General features: G+C 39.0%; 1 protein-coding gene across 3 annotated transcripts; it reads right to left on the bottom strand.

The window, feature by feature from the left end:
- Positions 1–1,401: 1,401 nt before the first annotated feature.
- On the bottom strand, positions 1,402–19,966 carry LOC131231887 (DEAD-box ATP-dependent RNA helicase 8-like). 3 transcript variants are annotated; one of them, XM_058228235.1, is made up of 11 exons: positions 19,357–19,962; positions 17,176–17,236; positions 11,946–12,180; positions 7,570–7,808; positions 6,006–6,257; positions 5,367–5,547; positions 4,640–4,728; positions 4,482–4,555; positions 4,145–4,323; positions 2,427–2,555; positions 1,402–1,756 (listed from the first exon to the last, which is right to left on the bottom strand). In XM_058228235.1, exons 1-9 carry the CDS (start codon positions 19,650–19,652, stop codon positions 4,245–4,247), a joined length of 1,506 nt encoding a protein of 501 aa, XP_058084218.1. In that variant the 5' UTR covers positions 19,653–19,962; the 3' UTR covers positions 1,402–1,756; positions 2,427–2,555; positions 4,145–4,244. The 3 variants fall into 3 exon arrangements, with proteins under 3 accessions (XP_058084218.1, XP_058084216.1, XP_058084219.1); XM_058228233.1 differs by lacking the exon at positions 2,427–2,555 and having other exon boundaries at positions 19,357–19,961; XM_058228236.1 differs by lacking the exons at positions 1,402–1,756; positions 2,427–2,555; positions 4,145–4,323; positions 4,482–4,555; positions 4,640–4,728 and adding an exon at positions 4,787–5,049 and having other exon boundaries at positions 19,357–19,966.
- Between the last annotated feature and the right edge of the window lie 291 nt (positions 19,967–20,257).

Genomic DNA, 20,257 nt, shown 5'->3' with positions numbered 1-20,257 from the left:
TCCTTAAGTGTAGCCTGCCTGACGAGTGGATCATCCTCATTTATGCTCCAATGTGATCCTGACAATACACCTGCCTTCTGAACGGCTAGGATGTTCTACACCAGGAGATGGGGAGAACCAAAGCATCTTACATAGAAATTCACGTACAAAACATCATACACGAGCATTTCTTTTCTCTACTTGTCCCAGGTGCAAGGATGGGTAGCAAATTAACGCCATGGGGCCTGCATATGGACGCAACATGCAGAAGAGAGAACTGATGCCCTTCCACCATGCCACTTCAGTAGGCCATCAGTACCATTAAAACACTAGCCCCACCATCAAGACAACCGTTCTAAAAAATCATCTGTATATGGATTCTGACCCACCACTGACATTGATTACAACAGCGTGGCTGCCCACGTGATGGGTGTATTTTTGCCCCAGACAATATGGTTATCTACCATTTTCATGGCACTTATGTCCAGCAGGGCTCAGATGGTACAGTATAGATTTAGGTGTAGCATGCTTGTATTGCAATCATTTCTCATGCAAAATAACAGACTAAACAAATCATAGCCGCAAATGAGGGTGGGCCATATAGAAAAAAAAAAACTCTTAATAAATCCACTTGCATCTGTCAGCTCAGTTACAATTCAGAATGATATCGCTCCAAATGTTTTCCATTGATTTCACATGCTGGGGCAGCCACTCAGGGCCATCTCCAGAATTCACTCAAGGCTCTTAAATGTGTATGGTGGATTGAAACACCAAAATAGGTTTAAAATGTAGGGCTTGGATTTTCCTTGTCCATAATTTTGTACATCCACCAGTGGCACTCCCCAGTTTTCCATGGGGCTGTTCGGGCACAGCTTCCACAATAGGGGTTTTCCTCAAACTTGGTTAGCTGAGAGAGAGAATTCGGCAAATGGGCTATTCTAGTTCCTATTTTGACTAGAAGGGATCAGCAAGGGTTTGTGAAAGTGCATCCAAATGCACAACATGAACTGGGGGGTTTATCTCAAAATAGCATTTAGGTGTGATATGCCCTCTTCTGAGACTTGAGTCCAAGCAAGCGCGAAAGGATCCAGGTAATAATAGGTCAAAGTTATGAGTGCTATTGTAAGGTTTGAGTGGGAAAAGGAAGCAATTTGTGAAAGGTCAAGTGAAGAAAGCTCGTTTCTCGCAGGCAAGCAAAGAATAGGATTATCACACAATATCCAAAATGGCCCCCCTATATGGGCCCAGCGATTCAGACCGTTGATTGCACAATTGGGACCCACTTCAACTCCTGGACCAACAAAGGCCCTAAGTGCACCATTTTCTCCCTCAGTGCACCATTCCGCTAAAAACCCACAAAGGCCCCAACAAGTCAGGGCCCCTTTTTGGGGAAAAAAAACCAATGCAAACATAACACGGTACTAAAATCTGAAAAATTTAAATACTCTGGTTTGAACACACACGAAAACGGAAACAAGGACGAACGAACATGATGACGAGAAATAAACCTGCAGTATTGAGCCCCAAGCATAGCAAACTCAGTTCTGCTCATCTAAACCATATGATTTCTAATGCTATCTTTCTTGCGACCCCATGAGTGGTTTAGCACATGAAAAATCTAAAACGGATAAACTAGATGTTTAGAGGTAGAAAATGCACGGGGAACCAGCGTTCCATGTCCAAAAGAGTAGGCAGTGCCATACCTCCATCGCTGAATGGTCCCCATCGGACGGTCAGACTCTTAGACAAGTTGGGTAGTCAAACCTAGAAACGGGCCCTATGAAGAAAAACATCAACCAAAAAAAAAAAAAACAACATTTAGAGCACAGATTAGGACAGCAAAAAAGGAAAAACATCAAAACAGAATTCATATAAAGAAACTCAATGAAAAATACCAAGATCAAAATCTGATCATGCATGGAAATTGAATCATTGATTCTGAAAAAACGATTTCATAGATAATGAAACATTTTCATGTACACACATCAGGCTTCATGAATATTCATACGGGCTTTGCTAAGAGCAGACACCTGTACACCTGTGCAATAGGCTCATGTGTGTGCCAAACATGCCAGCATGGCACATAGGTGTGAGATCCAATCCACCCACCAGGTTGGTCCTGCCTTCTACATATTTTTTTTCCTAAAATTATATCTGCCCCACTTAGCATAAACAGGATAGAAAACTTTAGCCAATTTTTTCAGAGCCGTAAATTTGTTTTGCCAACTGTGGCCCCCCTGACGAGTGAATAAACCTGATTCTTGGACTAGGGCATCAATATAGTGGTGACGGATGAATTGGATCATAGACCTATCGTGCCACGCTGGCACATGAGTTTTATTACACGCATGTGGGCACTTAGCAAAGCTCTCTTCATACAAGGTATATATGATGAGAAGGGGATATAAAGGCTTGTTTTTGTTCATTTACCGAGGATAGTGCCTTACTATGAACTGGAGAATCGGGATGTGTAATGCTGACCCAAATTAGCTGTGACGAGGCTTTGATGATGATCCTCACCACATGGTAGCTTTGATGATGATCCTCAGCACATGATACCCATTATGTTAGTGTTCCTGATTCAACAAAATTCAAATCAGTCGATTCCGTCAAAAGCCAAATCATTGCCTTTATATCCCCTTCTCATAATACTTGGCTAATGTTGCATTGCATGTAAGTTTCCTCCTGTTATTGACTTGTTAAACTCGATTCTCAGTGGAAATGTTTTAACTTTGCTCACCATCTTTTTTTATAAGACCACCATAAAGAAATAAAACAAAACAATGCAATGATTTGGCTTTTGACAGAATCGATTGATTTGAATTTTGTTGAATCAGGAACACTAACATAACGGTAACACGTGGTGAGGATCACCATCAAAGCTACCATGTGGTGAGGATCATCATCAAAGCCTTGTCACAGCTAATTTGGGTCAGCATTACAAATCCCAATTCTCCGGTTCGTACTAAGGCACTATTCTCAGTAAGTGTACAAACAAGCCTTTATATCCCCTTCTCATCACCTCCAGCCCAAGTCCTTCCAGGTCTTCCTCTCATCCTCTTTCCAGGGATCTTCAACCTAGATCAATGTTTCTCCTCCTAGATAGAGCCGTTTCTGGTATTCATTGTACATGATTGAAACATTTCAATCTGCTCGCCATCACTTGTTGTTGAGAATTTTGACGGTTCAATGTGGAAGAATGCTCTAACCATTCCTTCCACAGGACGTCTATCAGATCGGTACAACAGTACAATCCCCTTGATTTAAATTTTTTTTTTTGGGAACGGCCTACGCACTCAATGGCCGACCAGAACAACAATTCTGATCACCACAAGTTCTCCATGTGCACTGTGCGGAGGGTATCAAGGTTTAAAATCAGTGCATGAGGCAGCATATCTTTCAAAACTGAAATAATCCTGTATTGCCCGATACAGGACAATACAGTCGTATCATCAATGGAGGATATCAGTATGTATCGCCCGATACATACTAGTTTCAGATGATACTTCCAACCTTGGAGGGTACTGTAAACAAGTATTGCTAAGGACAAGCAGCATGGGCGATACATACTAGTTTCAGACGATACTTCAAACCTTGGAGGGTACTGTAAACAAGTATTGCTAAGGACAAGCAGCATACAAGCATTCCACTTGTTGAATTGCAATTTGCAAAGGAGAACTCATTTCTTTCATCTTTTTCATGCTTTTGTATAAAATTATAAATAAATAAATAAAACACACTCCAAAATCCATATCACAAGTGAGATTGGTGTTATTTGGGCCTTAAAAAGGCCAAGTTTAGAAGGAATAAAAAGTGAAGAAAATAAATCCAATTTCTTAGGCCATGGTGCGACCACCACAAAAATTATCTTTGTTTTTCATCGAATGGTAAGAGCCAAGTGAAACTGTAAGGATCGAATGGTGAAACGTGAATTGAAAAGGATATATTTTTTTCTGGTCCAAAAATCGCCATATTCAATTGGAATTTTATTCAAATTATATTTGAATCATAGGATTCAAATTCAAATCACAAATTGTTGGATCTTCAAAACAACGATTACCACTTTGAACTGATTATTGCAATTTGCTTTGATAATCATATTCATACCAAACCCAAATGCAGCCTTAAGGTATATAAGCTCATTGCTCTCTAAACACACACATACCTCAAAGGGCACCTTTACAAGGTGGTATGTACAGGTAGCTGAATTTCTTTCCACTTATTCACCATCATTTGAGCATGCAGGAGATCTAACTATGACAGAATCACCGGCAGTAGATAGCCTGGTCAATTTGTGGTGGAATTTGCTTTATTTCAGTCCCAAGCTCTTGCTCGATCCGATACCTATCAACAAACAGACATCGTCACCAATCAAAAAAATAAAAACAAAAGGAAATTGTTACAAATACAAAGAGCGAAAAATACAATTGAAAAGGGCAAGGGAAAAATAATCAGTAGCATAATAAAACTATGCATAATGGCGGATAGGCAAAATCATGTACAAGTTGAAACGATCCTCGTATGTGATTAAGTTCACTGCTAACCCAAGGTGGCCAAACCTTCCCGAGCGACCAACCTGAAAAATTACAGCCAGCAAACACTTCAGAAATGAGACAAAAATGGGTACTCGTCTGCCAGTGGAAAAGGGAATTCAACGTACCCGATGCAGATAAGTCTCGGAGTTCTTGGGGAAATCAAAATTGATAACCACATTTACTGCTTGAATGTCAATTCCCCTAGTAAACAAATCTGTCAAAATGCAAACATTAACAAAAATACATTATTTTTTCTAGTGTAGTCATGCTTACAGGATTATTTTCAGATGGCAATAGAAAATACCATCCACGCTACATTTTGACACGTTCAAGATTGTTTCCAGATAGGAACAAAGCCAAAAGATTTGTGGAAGAAAAAATGACAATTGTGTTGATGGCTACTCGCTCAAGCAAGATTTTGAATCCGACTCTTCCCATTGTGCAAGACCCAGGCCATGCATCTGATGGTCCCCGCCATTTATGTGCCGCGGCATAAAAATTAGGCAAGTCCTTCATCAGGTGGGTCGCATAAGATCTGGAAATGATGGAAGGTTAATAAAAACATATACCAAAGATCTCCACTCAATGACAAGCTTGGTTGATAGCGGCCCACATTCAAACACTCAGAATAGAGAGAGATTGGACAGGAAGGTCGGAGTCAGCCTCTGGTAGGTATGACACAATAAACACTCAAGCAAAGGTCAAATCCAAAGTGCAGTTAGACGGTTTGCAACTTGGATGACACAGACGTGTTTGCCATCATTGGACATAGAAGCCTGAAAACATAGGGCCTCCCTCACTCTTGATGGACAGTCCTTGTTACATGAGGAATAAAAGGCATCGGGCACGCACCTGTACATACAAGATTCCTGCAAGCACCATTACGGAAGTCATGGAAGACTCGGTTACGGTGATCCTGCAGCATCTTTGCATGAATGTAGAAGCAAGAATAACCAAGCTCCGTAATTTTCTTCGCCAACAGTTCTACCCGATTCACAGAGTTGCAAAATATAATTGATTGGTTGATTTGAAGCTGGAACAAAAATCCACAAAGCAATTGTATTTACGAATCAAAGAAAAAACACAACATTCAATGGAACATTCTAGCGGCTCCATTAACAGTTGATTTTGGGCTCACTTATTCCAATTGTGCATACAGTGGGCCCTGTGAATGTTGGACAAAATATCCACCATTGAAGGACCCTAACCATCCGAATAGGACCCCATTAAATGTGTGCATTGGTAGTAATTGTCCATTTTGATTGGATGGCTAGAATCATCTAATACAGGATATATAGCTACATGGGTCATCCACAATGGAGCACACCACAGTAATGGCTAAGGTTAACAAAGGTAGGCCCACCTGCACCGTCACATGGATAAACCAAAGCATGCCCACCTCTGATAAATCAGGACTGAACAGACTATTTAAAAATTTTAAAAAAAAACAAAAAAAAAAAAAAACAGCAGATCCATGGGTTGCAGTCAAACCTTGGAGAAAAGAGTGTTTAGGCAGTGGACCTTCTGTCTTTCTTCTACAAAAGCATAGTATTGAGTTATACCCTTAAGAGTGAGCTCATCCATGAGATTAATGATGTAAGGCTTCTGCAAATATCTGTCTTTGAAATCTTTAACGGTTACAGGAAATGTTGCCGAAAACAACAAAATCTGCCGATTTCCAGGAAGAAAGCGAATTAACTGTTCTACTGATGGTTGAAACTCCGGAGATAAAAGCTTGTCAGCCTGGGAGGAGAAAATAGGGGTTATGAATCTGTTTGGAAATTACTTATAAAAGATAAGAGGCTATCAGAATGCAACAGGATAGGACAAAATTGAATTTGAATAACTGCTATATTAGAATAGAAAAGAAAAGAAAAGAAAAGAAAAAGAAAAAGAAAGAAAAAAAAAAACTCTCTTCCACTGATGGAAGGTTTAGAGATTCGCTACAGATGTCTTCACAAAGAGGTTGTGAATCCGATGCAATCATGGTCCAGTCATTGCTCAGGTAAGCCCCATCATGAACATGCACTAGCCTAAAAATCAGGCCACTCCACTCACTAGGAGAGCCACGTGCATAAAAAATCGATGTTTTGGATAATTTGGCCATCGGCCACAATCAACGTGCCCCCCCCGCCCCCCCCCTGATGAACAGACCAGCTTGATTTTTTGAAACAAGGCATGTTCATGATCACTGATCCAATAATTTACGACCTGCATTATCGAGCCTAGCCAAACTGAGTCGACACATTGTGCCTATGATTGGAGCCATGCATTAAGTGGACACCTTTTTTTTATTTTTTATTTTTATTGAGAGGTAAAGAATTGTATTAAGAAAAAATACGAGGCTAAAGGAAATAGGCAGGCCATCTCACCACGTAGGTCAGACACATGAAAACGGCAAGCCAACTAAAAAGAACTGCCAACTGTTCCACATTCAATGTTTGCACTGGCTGAGATTTTAAGGTTATGCAAATAATGGACCAATGCGCAGCCCAGACATCCCATACAAGTGCCCAGTTGGCAAAGTCCTACATGTAGGCCTAGCAATGCTCCATGAAACTAATAATGCAGTCATGAAACATCTGAAATGCTTTTCATTTAACACAGATGTGGAAGAACATTCAAGCATGAAAAGCAACCACATCACACAAGTTTTCTTATACTGCCATATGTGGCATTATGCACCTATCTAGCTGGGACATGCATATGGCATTTGGTACATCCAAAACATGCATAAGGATGTCCCAACTTGCAGATGACATGGCTAAACATCAGCCCATTTTGCTCATCAAGAGGGCCACTTGTACAGTTGATGCCAACCTTTGCCAATTTTTAAACCATCAATTACTTTGGTAAGTGCGGCCCACAGCCCCCAGAGAAGTTGGCCAGCCTGCTTTCTAGGCCAGGTCATCCGCATAGTGGGCCCCACCTGATGCAATGCTCAGATGTCCCATATGCTAGAGGTGCATGCGGGACTCAAAAAGCAACAAATCGTGTTACTCGATTCTAAAACCAGACTAAATTATGTAGCGTTATAAAATTATATGTATCATACCTCATCCATAACAAGCATTGAGCAATCTTTCAGGATGCATACACCTTTCTTTGCAAGATCAAGTATTCTGCCTGGTGTTCCAACAAGCAAATGGACTGGTTGATATAAACGCATGATATCATCCTTTAAGCTGGTACCTCCAGTGGTGACCATGACCTGAATCTTTAAATGCTTCCCGAGCTCCTTACAAACTTGTGATGTCTGAAGAGCCAACTCTCGTGTAGGAACCAGTATAACAACTGCACATGTGAAAAGTGAAAACACAAGGCTTTAATATAAAATAGCACACATCATTCATGAAAGCTACTTAGTGAAATACAGGGAGTAGATAAGGGGTGTGGCGAGCCCACTATGGGGGTAACGTTAAAATGTGTTCTTCCCTTCTCATGTAAGGGAATGCAAAGCTGTCCTGAGATAATGCTTATTTTTTATTGTACTGGAGGAGTTCGCAATGGCAGGTGCATCACATGCATCCATGTAATTGCACTCATGATTACATCTCATCCCATCCAGCTTTCCGTTCTAACTACTACGTAACATGGTTATATATGTGGATAAGTGATTCGGCTTGCTATTTCTATTTGATGTGTTAGATGTACCCACTGAGCTCAAAAGCTCATACCACGCTTATTCTCTTTTTCAGGAAAGGCACACCAACAAGGCTAGATGAGCTTTAGACTTAGAATTACATTTCTGTGATGATGTTGGGTTTTTTGGGAATTTTCAAGAATGTAATAATAAGATAGGATGAACTTTTAAGGCAAGTCGATTTATATATCATATTTTCGACATTTTTCCATGCCTTGTGATCAATGTTGTCAAAAGCGATCGCATAATCACATAATGCCATCCATATAGCATATGCGATGGTCGCATATGCCATATGGATGGTATGCGATCGCATACTTTCCATTTTTCTGATTTTTTTTTTTTAAAAAATTTCAAAAAAAAAAGTCGTGCGATCGCAGAGGATCGCTTATGCCACGTGACAACATTGCTTGTGCTATTGTGGATGATTTAACTGAGTTGGTAACTGCACATCTTAAACTAACACGTACAACTTGAAAATAAAAAATAAAAAATCCATTGTCATGTACAGCACTCAGAAGCTGGTAAGTGACTTTTCCCGTTGTTGAATTTGCAGCATGACAGTCTCGTCTTCCAAGTTCGGTATGCGTTAGTGAATTTTTTTTTTCAAGATGTACGCGTTAGTTTAAGATGTGCAGTTCCCAACTCGATTAAATCATATTCAATATCACAAGCAATGTTGTCAAATGGCATAAAAAGAGAATAAGCATGGTATGAGCTTTCGAGCTCAGTGGGTATGTTCTTCCAACCAGTTCGACTGTGAACTTACGTCCCAACTACTAGATAAGTGCCAACATGTCTTATCTATACAACAGGAAACCCATTGAAAAGGTTGACCCCACCATGAAGACATCACGAATAAAATCACCCCAATCTACTCATCAGGTGGGGAAAACCTGCACTTTGGATTACTTAGGCAGCTGCACTTTTGAGCCAGGCTTATGATGATGATGATGATATAAATAACAAGAACTGAACACCTACAACTGTTTTTACAAGCATTTTCCCCAATTAATATGTGATATTTTCAAGGGCGAAATCAGACCCAAAATTTGAAGGCTTAAAAGATTGATTGTAGTTTAAAACCAGTTTGTAGGTGATCAGTTCACATTAACTAACTTCATTGAGTCAAGGAAACATCATCACATCAAGGCAATGCAAAGACCACACCATGGAGGCATTATATGATGCTCGTTTGACAAAACAATTGGCAATGTTTTCACTTGATCGAGAAGTAGTACTGGGGCGCACCTTGCAGTGAACAAAACATTGACCTGGTGGGATGAACCATCTAATTATATGATGCTCAATTGACAAAGACACGACTTCTTGTTTGCCAAGACGTTGTACAGGTGGGGCCCATCTTTTAGCTAACCAAGACATTGATCTGGTGGGCCTATCATGAGAAGGGCCAGCTCATTATCCCCCATACCACATAATCCTAGCCATTCATTGAAAATGGACAGTAACAGCCAGTGGCATTTACCGCAGGGCACACATGCCCATTGTAAATTCATTGGGGAAAAAAATGCTTGATTGGGGTTTGCCCTGCAAATTTCTGTTGTTCACTCTTCATTTCAACTCATGAGTCCTCTAAAAGCTTGATAACACCAAAAGCATATGCACGATTGTGCATTGGATATATCCAATATACAAATTGAGGTTCTAGAAATCTTTATGCTAAAACACTCATATTTAGCTGACCATTAAACAAAAAAGAAAGAAAGAGAAGAAAAGGAAATTGATGTTAGCTTTATTAATGCACAAGCATGGAAGCTCATGCGAACATCACCATGTGGCCCAGCGTTGTGTACAGTTGCAATATTCAACTGCCCATAGATTTTTTTATTTTTTAAGAGTTCGAACTGTCCATAGATGTTCTTGAATGAAGATAAATCTGGTCCATTCAGCAGGTGGCCATGAATTTAGAAGCAGCTGGATGGGTAAAAAACTCTTCAGCCAATTTTTTTCGGACACATTTTTTTTCATGAACTGTAGATCATTTAACAAGTGGACTGACCCAATTCTTGGGCAAGAGCATCTACATAGTGGTGCCACTCTAATGAATGGATTGGATCTCATACCAATGTGTCACACAGGAATATGGTGCTGCCTAATGTTTGTCTTCGATGTTTGGTGGCTGCGGAGTTGGTGAATCACTTGTTCATTCACTGTTCCTTCTCGAGGATTGTTTGCTCTGGAATATTTCGATTGAAGAACATTTCCTGGGCGATGCCAGGTTCGATCGACATTTTATTTAGAGCCTGACATGGTGGCGGAAGGGGGTCCCGAGGGATTCATGGATGGAGAATTGCTTTATTGGCTTCTATGTGGTTGATCCAGCTCGAAAGAAAATTTTGGGCCTTTCGCAATGAGAAGAATTCTGATATGCTTGTCCTCATCCAGGTTATTCAGTGTCTGTCTGATTGGGTGCCCAATGTGTCTGTGTAAGGCTAGATTTTTGGGTGGGGTTGTATAGTTTTTTGTTTCTTTTTTCCATTTCTGTCTTGTTTTTGTTGTTTTCTTTGCTTTGGCTTCTAGCCTTATTAATTTTCAATTTCAAAAAAAAATTGTTCATGTTATCAGTATTGTTACATGTATCGTTGGTTGGTGATGGGGATACAGAAACATGTATCGATATCATTGATACTATCGTCGATACCCGGAAATGTATCTCTAATTGAAGGAAACATTGATATTTCCCCATATTTCCTTCAGTCAGCAATACATTTCAGGGTATCGGCAATAGTATCAATGATATCGATACATGTTTCTGTATTCCTAGCCAATGATACCGATACCATGAACACTTTTTTTAATAGTAGAATTTCTCAATGAAACTTCAAGAGATTCCAGAATAAACGTTTCATATTTAGGAATCAATTTTATTTTTTTTTTGAAAAGGTATATTTGGGAATCAAATGACTGCCAAAAAAAAAAAGACGCATACATAATAAGTTTCCATTTAATTGGGGCCTAAAAGCATGTAACACCGACTCAAGGAAACATTGGAAAAACATGGGGATATGGTTTTTTTTTTTAAAACAATGAACTTTAGGAGATGTTAAAATACACATTTGTAAATTTAAGAATCAAATAATAGCAAAAAAGACATTTACATATTTAGGAATCAAATAATAAGTTTCCCTTTAATAGGGACCTAAAAGCATGTATCATTGAGTCTAACTTGGGGAAACATGGGTGCAACCATCCATCCATGTATGCATGCACATACATACATATAAATACATACATGATCCATCCATCCATCCATGCATACACACATTGACACGTGCATGTATACACATGCATGATCCATCCATGCGTGCATACACACGTACAAACATCCATCCAACCAACCACAACCATCCGACATCCATCCGTTCATCCATGCGTGCGCACGTGCGCGGATGCATTTCATCACACAACCATGCACCCATTAAAAATTCTTGAAATGGAATTTTTTTTTTAATAAACAGATTTTTGGCAATATCAATACATTGGCAATATTATTGAAACACCGCCGATATATTGACGACACAAGCGACACCTAGAATTTACACAGTAAAAAACATTGGCAATATCAATACTTAGCGATATATTGGTAATATATCGCTGATACCTGAAATTTTTTACACTACTACTGTTATTGGTATCGCTAGCTATATTATCGATAATATCACCAATACTTGGAACAATGCATATAAGCCAAGGTAATTAGCACAATCCTTCTTAATGAGTAAATACACCCATATAAGTTACTTGCAATCGGGGATGGTGAGACGAACCTTGAATGACATTCTTATCTTGGTCAATCTTTTCCAGTGCTGGAATGCAAAATGCAGCTGTCTTCCCAGTACCATTTTTAGCTCTAGCAAGAATGTCGCTTCCAGTTAAAGCAATAGGGATACTTTCTTCCTGGATAGGAGAAGGCCTTTCAAATCCTTTCTCATATATCCCCATAAGAAGCTCTCGCTTCAGAAAATAGTCCTCAAATTCATTTCCTTTGGTTGCAGTAACATCCTAGATAGAAGAAATGGAATGATTAAAAGGTAATGCACATATCAAGAAAAAAGCAACACCAACACCATTGGCCCAATGTCCAAACATTGTATCCAAGTACATTCAGAATTCTAGCATTCAGTAAATATATATTTTTTTTAAAAATGCATCCATCAGCACTGCAAGCATCACCACATGTGCATTAGAAGACTGCACCAAGTAAACATACATATATACTAGATTCAAAACAGTAAAATTGCCCAACTGAAATATTAAAGAAAAAAGAAAAAAAAAAACCATTATCGATTATTGACCACTGACCAACAAGCTCTTGATCCACTGAAATCCCATATTCAAATAAAGTGGTCACAAGAAATTCAGAGGGACCAAGTACAATATCAGGAAAGAACCACCTTTTGAAAGATCTAGAGTGAAGAAGGCCCCACTGTATTAGGACTTCATAAAATATTGAGATATTAATATACCCATGACCCCAAGGTAGCAAAAGGAAGAAAGCAAAGTCAAGGCAGTCAGACCCTGTGAAGTGACATGTAAAAACCTCAAGGAAGATGAGCATAATCCAAATGAAAATAACTATAACAAAAAAGGAGAAAAAATAAAAAGGTAAAAAGGGAACAACCTTGCAAACTAAACCAAATGATTTAAACATGAAAATATGGATAAGGTGTCCACAAGTAGTTAATGTGAAAGTAATGAACAACTAAAAGGTTTTATCATAGCGATCATAGAATAGTTGACATTTTAGCTATCCACGGTATATCAGGTTACCAACTACCAAGTAGACAAGTAATCCCACAAAAAAGCAATTGAACAAGTAAAACAGAAGAAAAGCAACTGGGCTAGTTAGAAAACCAACAAGCAAAAAAGTAAAAACTAACAAATGGGAAAGAGTCAAGACTTGAGACTCAAACAGGAGACAAATACAACAAAAAACAAAGTCCTAGTGGCCACTGCCAAATTATGATTTAGAAGAGTTTAAATACACGTTTGCAATGGAAACACGATGCATATCAAAAGTAAATATATTATGATCAAAAGTGAGGCATGTATTGCAGATCGAAAATTACACAGCCACTACCAGATCTCTAACACATGCGTGGCAGAAGCATCAGATAATAGATTTTTCTTTCAGATAATTTGGCAACGCACATGACCTCAATGTGAGAAAGAAAAACAGCAAGGAGCCACCTTGGGCGAGGGCAACTACCACTCCATTGTCAAGTTTGGTCACCCTCCCCATGGAAGGGAGATCACAGTGAGCATAGGTCCTGATTTAGAAGTTAGCCAAATCGAGGAGACAGCAGCAATCCTTAGTTAATGACTTCCTTCCTGATTCTTCATCTTGGGCTCCTTTGTGTAATGGAAAAAACTCCTAATGTGATTTGGGATGAATGGTCTAGAGACTTGAAATGTCACTTGTTATCTTAGGAGGCCAGTTTACGATCATTAAGGTGGTTCTGGTTATATCTCAATCCATAGGATGTCCATTTTCAGATGTCCTAGAATGTAACTGATAGGCTTGAATCTCTCCAGAAAAAAATTTCAGTCAAATGATCAGGATCACTGACATAAATATTACTTAGTTGTGTTGTGTGCAAATCAATCAGATGAAGATTGCCCTTCTCGGAAAGTGGTGGCAGCGTGTGTGCTTGCATTTGAAGTAGGTTGTGGAGGGATATTTTATTTGCCCAAGAACGGAATCCATAATGGTAGCTGGGTAGTAAATGGTGCCAGGTTAGAAGTTCTGTGTTACAGGCAACTTCTCAATATTATAATACTCTCTCTCAAAGCATACAATCCAAGGTGGGGAATGGAAGCAAGTTAATATTTTGGGAAATTTTATGGTGTGGAAAAAGCCTTTTTGCATGCTACTTCCTGCTCTGTATGAGGTGGGTATTGTAAAGGGTCGTGACGAATGACATGCGGATGGGTCTGTTTGGTGCAAAGGAAACTTGTCTAAAACTACCTAGGGTGTTAAAATTCTCTCGTTTTTCCACTTCTTCATCTCAACCATCAAGGAAGCTTAGAAAGTAATTTTAGACTAGATCTAGGCCTATCTTGAATATCAAAACATATGACTTGAATGGAATTCAATGAATCGAAGTTGAATAGACCATTTTTAGAATTATCGAAAGAAAAGTAAACCATTACTTTTTCATTTCTTTTTTTTAGTGAAATCATGCTTGATTTCTATTCTATTAAGACCTTTTTTTTGTTCACTTTCAGCAGGTCAAGCTGACAAACAGCATTCTTATCAAAGAGTGATCGGCTACATGAAAAACATGTTACACACACACACACACACACACACACACAAAAGACATCAACTCTGATGTTTACATTTTTTCCTATTTTCCCATTATTTCTTCAGTGAGTTAAAAAAATTGGCTGATATGGTCTGATAAGCAATGTATCATTCATTTTTGGGCCCGAAGAATATGCTCATCGATACCGTTATTCAAATCCTTGCTTCTAAGTCATTAGTAGTTTTCCATTTAGTGTCTGTGAGGATCTATAAAGCGATATCAAGTCATCAATGACTTTCTATTATGAGAAATTTGTCTCATAAGATTTTTAATAAGATATATTAATATCTCGGATGATCTTCATTAGGATAAGAAAACAATGAGCACAAATAATAAACAGGAAGAGATTTAGGTGATACATGTGTGGTATTGAGTTTTTGAATTTGTCCTTGTCAATGCCATGGGCAATGAGATCGAAATAAAGAGTGAGTTTTGGGAGATTATTCTCTTGCAGATGGAAAAAACCCTTAAAAAAAGCACCAAGCGGGCGTGTGCAAAAATCTGTTCTTATCTTCTAATTTTCCTTTCTCATCCATCCAATATCAAATTGGTATCAAAGCAAATAAATCTTGGGCTAGTTTGAGACCAATGGTGATTAACAAGATGAATATCTTGGAAGAAGTGGTTAGAAGACAAGGTAGATAAGTAGGGAAGGAATTAATTAAGAGATCTTCAATAGGTTGGATAGGTTGACATTGTCTACACAGCATCAAGGACAGCCTTCTCCCGAGCACATTGGCAAGAAAATTTTGAAGAAACGGAAGAAGATGAAGGATGTAATGTGGCAAAAGTTTTTGCCCTTAAGATTACGAGCAAGAACTCTTATCAATTATTCTATCACTTTTGATTAAAATTATCTGCCACTAAAGCTTACACAAAGGAACTCTATCACCTCATGGTCCAAGAATAACCTCTATGATAGCTTAATAGGTAGAATGGTACATTAGACGATGGTGATTGACAACGACAGTTATAAGAATTACGGCTTGAAGATGATAGTGGAAAATCAAAGATAGATGTTGAGAGGATTTGTCAACCTCAGCAAGTAGTGTGTGGTTTCAAAATAGGAACGCAATCATGGTAACACACTATTTTTTCGCTTTATTTCTTTTCCATCAACGATGAGTACCACAATGAGGCTTAGTGTGTTGTGGAGTTGACGGATGCATGCAGCGTATTACTCGGAAGCCCGTGACAATAAGTCTGGGACCCTGTGATATGTGGGAAAGAAAAAACCTACCCGAATGAGGGGTGAAAAGATATCTAAGCCTACCAATGAAATTGATTGTATGTTAGGGCCAATCATGAAGCAAGCCAAGGAGATTAAGACATTGAAGCTGACTGATACCTCTTCCCTACATAAGAAGATGAAAATTTTCAACAGGGTTGAATTCCTTCCAACTGGCGGGGAATAATGGAAGCTACAATGATTAGAAGAAGGCAATGAAAATGTAAGTCAAAAAGCTCCACTTGCAGGTCCTAAAGTCCACGCAAACACTTCCCAAGTGTAAGGAGTCTTTAGTTATGAGTCATTATGTCATTAGCAGGTTTTCCAATTTTGGAGACTTGTGTCTACATGGATCCTTAAAGGGGTATTAAATCATTAATGGTTATGCTATTTTGATAGATTTGTCTTTCAAGATCTTTAATAAGGTATATTAATATCTGGCGCAATATTTTTTAGGGTAACAAAGAGGTGTGTGGTAGGTGGAGATGCATGCGTGAGTGGGTGGATCCGTGTGTTCACATGTGTCCTTGTAACAAGATCAGAATATAAACGCGTGAGTTCTGGGAGAAATCACTCTTTCTCCAAGGGAGTCCCGGGGGGGCAGTGTGCATCCACCCTCTTCTTCATCCTAGGTCACTAACTAATGAATATTGAGATGTCAATCAAAGGAACTGTATAATAAACTGCCACCTCAGTGAACATGTCATAAAGAAAACTAAATAGACAGCACGACAGAAACTTATTTTAATTAACAAACATTAAGGGGTCATTTGGATGCCTGTAAAGTTTTAAGTTGTAAACACGTTACACCTGAAAAGAGTTTCAGGTGTAAACGGTTTACCTACTATTCTGTTTGCCTTTTAAGAGTTAATCTGTGTACAAGTAAACAGATTTTGCATTTGGATAGCTTGTAAAGTGTTTACAATGGATAAAGTAGATATTCATACCATAGAGCTTGGGCGGTAAACCTTCCAAAGAGTAAAATCTGCCAAGCCCAAATTTTCCAGATATTTTAAATGTTAATGAATTTAGAAACAAAATCACAAGCTTTCTGGATTTCATGATAGGTGTGAGCTTTCTTTTCTCTTTTCTTTTCCTTATTTCTCTTTTTCTTTTTTTCTTTTTTTAATTGATGGTTATGGGGTAAAGCATCCATTTTGCATAAGGGCGACATTTAAATTAATCCATGTTTTTAGTCTTTCTTTTTACTTTACCTTCAGTATAAGCATTGCTATTAGCTTTGATTCACACGTAATTAGGTTTTGCTTCAAAAGTAAGCTACTCTAAACCGTAGAAAATGTATAGTGGCATACTGTAAAACAGGAGAGAATGATTAAGTTACAAAATGCTTTAATCTGCTATAATTTCAAGCATTCTGCTTATAAATCACTATAAGCCGGCCTCACTCCATTTGCATTTTTACCTCACCACAAAAACATAGATTGCATTCTGCTTTCATACCTCTGTCTTGAAACGTGTATCACGTGGTGGTATCTTTAGTCGTGCTTTCCAATCTTGAGAACTACAAATAAAAGAGAAAAAATCGGTTACAAAGTTTTTTTAAAAATGAATAAAGGTTGGCAACAATTTAATGCACAAAAAAAGGTAGAAATACTCTAATAGACTGATAGCTGATACTGTGGATTTAGGCTGCCTTTTTTTTTTTTGAAAGATGAATCACTTTATTAGGCAGAGCCAAAACAGAAATCAGAAAAAACATGACAGACAAAGCCAAACAAAAAGCAAAAACTAAAAACTATAATAGTAATAATAATAAAATCAACAACCCAGCCCCAAAGCTGGGACAACCCAGACTCGGACAGAGGAGCCCAATCTCTGAACAACATTACCACCCTAAAGAAGACCCCGGCTGAAGAAACCCGACAATTCTGAAAGCGTCGATTGTTCCCCTCAGACCACATAGCCCAAAGGACCACGAGAAGGATGAGTCTCCGTCTTTTTCTACCAAAAGAGCCCCTATCGCCCACATACCATAAACAGAAGAGACCCTCAGCAGACGAGGGCATCACCCACATGCCATGAGCAGAAGAGACCCTCAACGGATTTAGGATGCCTTTGATGCAAAACTTAATCAAATTGTGAAATTAGTTCACTAAAGAGAAAACGATCAAACGGAAGTGACATTTCCTAATTCTCTAAAAAAGAAGTAACATTTCCTACTTTTGGCAGCAACAAAGAAGCCCTCAAATTTCAACTGGATATGCAATCTAAGTTAAGGGGCATGTAAAAGAACCTCAAGTTGCAAATAGAAAGGATATTTTGGTTGGGTTATCTCATCTGTTGTGCATCCAAGGCAGACAGACAATTGAGCCAGATAATGTGTGATAACAACTATCATTTCTTGCCGGAGACAATATCCACAAGATTCCAGTTTGGGACATAGAACGCTCCAAGCCTGAGGGAGGCAGCCGAACCATTGTTCATGGGGGTTTTGGATTCTGAACCTCCCCCAAGGAGGTCATCAACCGAGGAGACTAAGAGCAAGGACACAACCCCCACATCATCCACATGGTGGTAAACAATTCTGAGTATTGATTTGGAAAAAAACAGCAACCCCAGACATAGCTTGAGTTGCAACAAAGAGAAATGTCTGAAGTTGACGGAATCCCACTCCATTCACAGTTGTGAACCAGCCATAAAGCATTGGGTTGAAGTGTTGAACTCTTCTTGGTGTCAAGGTAAGAGCTACGATTAGTCATTGACTCTTGGGAAAGGGTAGAAGAATGGGTCCTATAATGGGACTTATGATGCATTAAAAATGTAAAATCATTACGCTTAAACTGTGTTATTCTATTCTAACTCTTATACAAAAAAGAACTTGGATCAAAACAATTAACAACAACTATTGCAATTATCGGATTATGTTCACTTTAAGGCTTAAGCTGGACTTGAAACAAAATAATTTCAATCACATGGAGAGACAAGTATCTGATTGGGAAAACACCATGATCCATTGTCACCTTTTTGCAATTTCACTATCGCAATCTAAGTCAATTGTAATTGTAAATCCAAACACAACCTTAACTGCTCATGCTGTCATCCACATTATGACCCACCACCATTTTCTATTACTACATTTAGAACCAATGAAAACCATCTCGCATCAATTCCAATAGGATTCTTCTCTTCTAGTTTTCACAAGCATAATTGTATTGACACCGACTTGAAGATTTTTTCAAATCATTGGATCTTATTTGAATCAAAACACGGCAGAAGAAGATATTAATGATATTCTACCATGAAGAATTAATAGGAGTGGAATTGCATGGTCCTTGACCTAAGGATCATATAATTGGGACCCATGGTGCAACCATCCAGACGGTTGGTCTGGCCAAACCACTGATGCCAGAAGATCCTAGCAAACCATTCCTTGGCCATTATTCAATTCAAACCGAGCAAATCAATGCCGTCTATTTCCAGGCCACCAAAGGGAGGGTTAGAGTAGTACAATTGCAGAGATATGTTGATTACTAACAATCCACAGAGGTGCCCATCAATGGTCTCGATGACCCACATATACAAACAAAGGCATCGAATTTCACCTGATAAAAGCTCTACAGATCAAAAGTAAATTAAAGGAAATGGCTTTTTTATTAATTTAACAATTTTTACTACTTTTACCTAGAATCAACACCTTCAGACTGTACTACGGCCTTCTCCACTTCGGCTGTGGCCGTATCAGGCCCCATTTGACTATTCCTTCTCATCCATTGCTGTTGTTGCTGTTGATGTTGCTGTTGCTGCTGCTGATAGTGCTGCTGCATCATATTCCGCTGCACCTGCACGTACTGCTGTTGTTGTTGTTGCTGCTGCTGCTGCTGCTGCTGAGGATTTCTAACGTGGAAATTAGGGTTTGTATTCGGATTCCCGCCGCGGCCGTTGCCAATACCGGGCGGATACCGGCCCCTCGGATTCATCGCAGAAAACAAAGAAATGACAACCGTTGATTTAGGTAAGCTGAGATCTAAGAATCTTGAGCGATCTACGACGAACGGAGAGAAGAGATGGAGATCCTTCGTCAACTTTTAGTTCTTGTGACGATTTTTCAGCGCTAATTCGAAGGAGATTCTGAGAAGGTGGAAGACCGATGAGATCTGAGACGATTCGATGCAGAGAATAGATCTAAATCCGCCATTATCGTGTCGATCTGAAGTTCTCTTTTTGTGCCCTAATTGCAGAGAAATGAGAAGCGGTTCTGGGGAAAGAGAGACGTTTTGAAAGAAAGGAAGGGCCTTTTAGGGCTCGACAGAAAAGAGAAATCCTAAAGCGATTTGCGCGAGGAGAGATTTAAGACGCGAATCGCACACGTGTCCTATGGAATACGTGTGCCAGATCCTGACCAATCATTAGGTCGATCCGATCATGACCGCACATAAAAATAATTAGATCATCATATAGGTACACTTTTAATAGAATGGACGGCTAGAAAGAAAAACACCAAGTTTTTTCAATCAACATACCCGTGTTCCCCATCTGATGAGTTTTCTAGCTTGGATATCTTAACAGTTGCTTATCGAAATTG

This window comes from Magnolia sinica, chromosome 17, assembly GCF_029962835.1.
Source record: "Magnolia sinica isolate HGM2019 chromosome 17, MsV1, whole genome shotgun sequence".
Classification (NCBI taxonomy): domain Eukaryota; kingdom Viridiplantae; phylum Streptophyta; class Magnoliopsida; order Magnoliales; family Magnoliaceae; genus Magnolia; species Magnolia sinica.
Note: the sequence above shows the minus strand (reverse complement) of the source record. Positions and strands in the feature narration are given on the sequence as shown.